At 62.0% G+C, this 4,205-nt stretch overlaps 1 protein-coding gene across 1 annotated transcript; it reads left to right on the top strand.

The window, feature by feature from the left end:
* Window positions 1-701: 701 nt before the first annotated feature.
* Window positions 702-3,858, top strand: NKX1-2 (NK1 homeobox 2). The gene is made up of 2 exons (XM_054832147.1): window positions 702-933; window positions 1,971-3,858. The coding sequence occupies exons 1-2, from the start codon at window positions 702-704 to the stop codon at window positions 2,564-2,566; spliced, it is 828 nt and encodes a 275-aa protein (XP_054688122.1). The 3' UTR covers window positions 2,567-3,858.
* The last annotated feature ends 347 nt before the right edge of the window (window positions 3,859-4,205 follow it).

Raw genomic sequence — 4,205 nt, forward strand, 5'->3', positions numbered from 1 at the left:
GCTCATGTCTCCCTGGGGACCAGACAGCAGTTTCACATCTGAAACAGCGGCCGCTGGCAGAGGGAGCGCAAGCCTGGAGCCCACCCGGTGCAGCAGGGAGATGCAGCAGCCGTCCCTCCCCTCCGGGTCCCTCTGAGACGCGAGGCTCGCCCCGCTGGACCGCCACCGACCCCGGGGAGCTGCAGGTGGGTCAGCGGAGGGCGGGGAGACAGAGGCAGCTGCGGGGGGAGCTCCGGACCCCGGGGGGCTGCCGGCGGGCTGCCATGTGCGGTCGCATCCCCGCGCTGCCCTGGGTGATGGCGGAGGACCCGGGTCTGTTGCCAGGGCTCCGGGCGGCCCCCGGCCCACCTCGCTGCGCGTCCCCCCGCCCCCAATCCCAACCCTGGGCAGGTAACGGGAAAGCCCCGTCGCCGGGAGGTTGGGATGGAGGGGTGCGTCCGCTGCGCCCCCGCGGAGCCAGCGCGGCGGGGAGGGGGCGCGGGGGCGGCGTGCCAATGGCTGCTCTGCCCCCTCCTCTGCCCCCACCCCGCCGCCGGCCCCTCCGCCCTCCCCGCCCGACCCTCCTCCCCGCCGCTCACTCCGCGCCGCCAGCGCCGAGGCGTGCGGCTCGGGAGGCGGCCCGGCTCCGCGCCCGGCGTAGCTCTCCGCCGGCTCCGCGCTGGGAGCCAGCAGGTCTCCGAGAAGCGCGGAGGGTGGGGGGGATGCCGGAATGCCCGGACCGCGGGGCCAAGGCGGCCCCCATCCATCATAAAATCTCCTTCTCCATCTTAGACATCCTGGATCCCCAGAAATTCAGCAGGAGACGCGAACCAGCCGCGGGGAGCTGGGGCAGCGCCCCCCGCTCGGGCGAGCGGGAGAAAAGTTTGGGAAGAGTTGAAGTAGGAAAGGACGCTGCTGCTCCCGGCAGCGGGAGGAATAAACTAGAGGCACATGGTAGGAACGCGCTCGAGTTTCTCCGGCCGGCGCTGGCGGGGCGAGCAGGTGGAGGCGCCGGCAGACGGGGACCCCCGAGCCCCGCGGGGTGCGCTCCCCGCGCGGGGGTCCCGCAGGACGATGTAACGGGCAGCGCGGGGGAAGGGGGGGGGCTGGAGCCGTGGTTTAAGTCTCGATGATGCAAAGGGAAAAGTTCTCGGCGTCCCGTCCCGTCCTCCGCGCTCCGGCTCCCGGCGTGCGGGGCATCCTCAGCCGGCCGAGGAGGACGGGGCATCCCAGGGCGTGCCGCCGCCCCATGCCGGCCCCGGGCACGGCCCCAGGCGGGCCGCGGCTCTTGCCAGGGCACCGCTCGGGGGATTTTTTTTCCCCCAGCACGGCGGACCTCGGGGGCTTCTTTCCCCCGGGGCGGGAGGGGTCGGTTGCCCCGGCCCCCCGGCCGGCCCTGACCGGCAGCGGGACGGCCGGCTGGGTAATTGCTCAGCCCGTCCCCACCGGAGGATGCCTTAGCTCCCGGTGATCGATATCCTATTACCGACTCCCGCCTATCTCCTGCCCGCAGCTTGCAGGTGCCCACTTCAAACCTCCTTCCCCCGGCCTGATCCTAATATTGTTCGATTAAAACTTACCTTTAATAGATGACATCTATCGATCTGGCCCTCGCAAATCTGAAACTCCATTAGCGCGGGGATGGGGAGGGGGGAGGGGATTTATTTCGCTTCAGAAGGGGACTTTAATAACTTCTTTTTTAATTGGTAAGAAATCCATATCGACGCCTCCCCCCTCCCCGCCGCAGATGCGATGGCACAACGGGGAGCGCGGAGGGGCTCTCGCACGGCGGGCGGTTTTTTTCTCTCCTTTATTTTATTTTAACGATTGCCCTTATTTTATCACGTTGGGGAAGGGGGGTGTCGGAGAAGATCAGCCGGGTTTCGAGGGGTGGCAGGCGGCTCGGCCGCTGGGTGAGGGGCGGGAGGAGGTTGCGCGGCCGCCCCCGACGCGTCCCCCCACCCCTGACGAGCGCCGCCATCTCCCCTTAGATGCGCACTGCCCGGCGGAGAGCGGCGCGGAGGCAGCGGGGCAGGAGCGCGACGAGGAGGGCCCGCCCGGGGCCGAGGCCGGGACCGGGACCGGGACCCAGCCCGCCGCCCGCCCGCCCGGTCCGGAGGAGCCGGACTCGCCGCGGGGCGCCAGGCGGCGGCGGGCCGAGGCGGGGTGCGGCAAGCCGCGGCGGGCGCGGACGGCCTTCACCTACGAGCAGCTGGTGGCCCTGGAGAACAAGTTCCGGGCCACGCGGTACCTGTCGGTCTGCGAGCGGCTCAGCCTGGCGCTCTCCCTCAGCCTCACCGAGACGCAGGTGAAGATCTGGTTCCAGAACCGACGCACCAAGTGGAAGAAGCAGCACCCGGGCGCCGACGGGGCGGCCCCTGCCGCATCCCCCGCCGCGGCGGCAGCGGCGGGCGGCGGCAGCCCCAGCCCGCCGGGCCCCGGCGCTCTGTCCTTCCAGACTTTCCCTTCCTACGCCGCCGGCAACGTCCTCGTCCCGCCGGCCGCCCCCTTCCCGCTGGGCGGCGGCCCCTTCGCGCCCTTCCTCGGCCCCGCGTACCTCGGCCCCTTCTACGCCCCGCACCTCTGAGGTGGGCAGAGCCGCCGGGAGCCGGGCGGAGGGGCGGCGGGCCGCTCCCGGACGGTGGGGGTCGAGTCCCCCCCCTCGGCCGCCCGGGAGCCAGACACGGTCCTCGGCCCTTCTGTCCCAGCGGGGCACAACGTCTTCGCTTCTGGTGGTTGCATGGCGATTCGAAGTGTAAGAAAGTTGAGTTTTTCTAGTCGTCGCAGCAGCATGTTTAAGGTACATACTTGGACAAAGAGAAAAAAACCCACTGTAACCACCGGATTTTATTAGCGCATTGGAGATGTAATTATAGGCGTTGGAGATGGGAAAAGTAACCCTCTTTACACATGCCTGACACTAACTCCCTCCAGATTCTTCTCCAAGTTCCTTTTTAAAACACTCCTCGTTGCCATTTGGCTTGCCAGCACATGTCTGAAACCTCGGGAGCTCAGGAGCTGTGGCACTTGTTAGTACTGCTGTTATCCTGATGCTGATGCACGCGGCTGTTTCAAATCCCAGGGATGCTCGCCAGCAAAGACGTCCCCAGCCTCTGCTTTTGTTCATGGGACTCGGTTGTGCCCCGTTTGACTCACGTTTTATTATTGTTTCTGACTTCTGACCTATAAACCACCAGGTATCCTGCCTGGAAGAGAGTTTTTGTCTGAGAAGGTGTAGGAAACTGCAGCTCCGTGTCATCAGGCAACGAGTAGAAAATCTGTGCGGTCAGTGGGAAAGTATTCAGTTGCTGCTAACGTACATGGCCTCTGCCTTTCTGTTCAGTTCATCCCCAGTGACTTCAAAGGTTTTGGATGAGATGTCTGAAGATCATTCTTTTTGCAGAGAACAGTTGTTCTTGTAGTAACACAGCATTAGTGCCAAATGAGGCAGAAAAGAAAACATAAATCAGAGAAAATGATTACATTATTCATTTCTTTAAAAACAGGGCATTTGTGGTAGAAAATAAGTAAAACGCAGAATTTCCAGCATGCCGAGACCTATTCTCCATAACAGAGAAACACATGCTTTTTGTTTCTTGCTTTTCTGGAGCATTTGTTAGACAGGAAAATCACATTTCATCTTCGTTGTTACAAGCACTGGAATGAAAAGAAATTTTAGCTGGGGGCTTATCCGTCCCTGAACGGATGGGAAGTAATTGGTTTAAAAAAATCTGTCTCATGCAGTTTCATAGATTATTACAACACGCTGTTCAAGACTGTATCCCCTCAGTCTCTTACGATGCTTTAAAGTACACATTGGCTCTCCGACCAAAAAACTTAGCTCATAAATCCTATCTATCTCTTCTTGTGTTTGTCTAAATAAAAAGGGTTTTTAAATTATTCCATGCTTAATTGTTTTTAATTGTACTCCGATGAAGCAGTGTTTGCTTCCGGGACTGCTTCCCTGCTGGGTGTGAATCTTGACAGCACCCTATGTTGCATGGCAGTGACTGCTAGTGGTACCCCACCTCCTCCGGGCTGGCTGTGAGAAGGGGTTTCGTGGGACACCCCTCTCCAACAGAAATTGCCTTCCTGACTTCCATCTCCACAGGGAGTGGAGGTGTGAAACCCGCAAGGCAGGCTTGGGGAATGGCGGCTGCCTGTGCCCTACCAGGCCGGCAGGCAGCCTAACTGAAACTGCCTGCAGTTGTCTTTCCACCCTGAAA

Source organism: Grus americana, chromosome 7, assembly GCF_028858705.1.
Source record: "Grus americana isolate bGruAme1 chromosome 7, bGruAme1.mat, whole genome shotgun sequence".
In the NCBI taxonomy this organism is placed as follows: Eukaryota; Metazoa; Chordata; class Aves; order Gruiformes; family Gruidae; genus Grus; species Grus americana.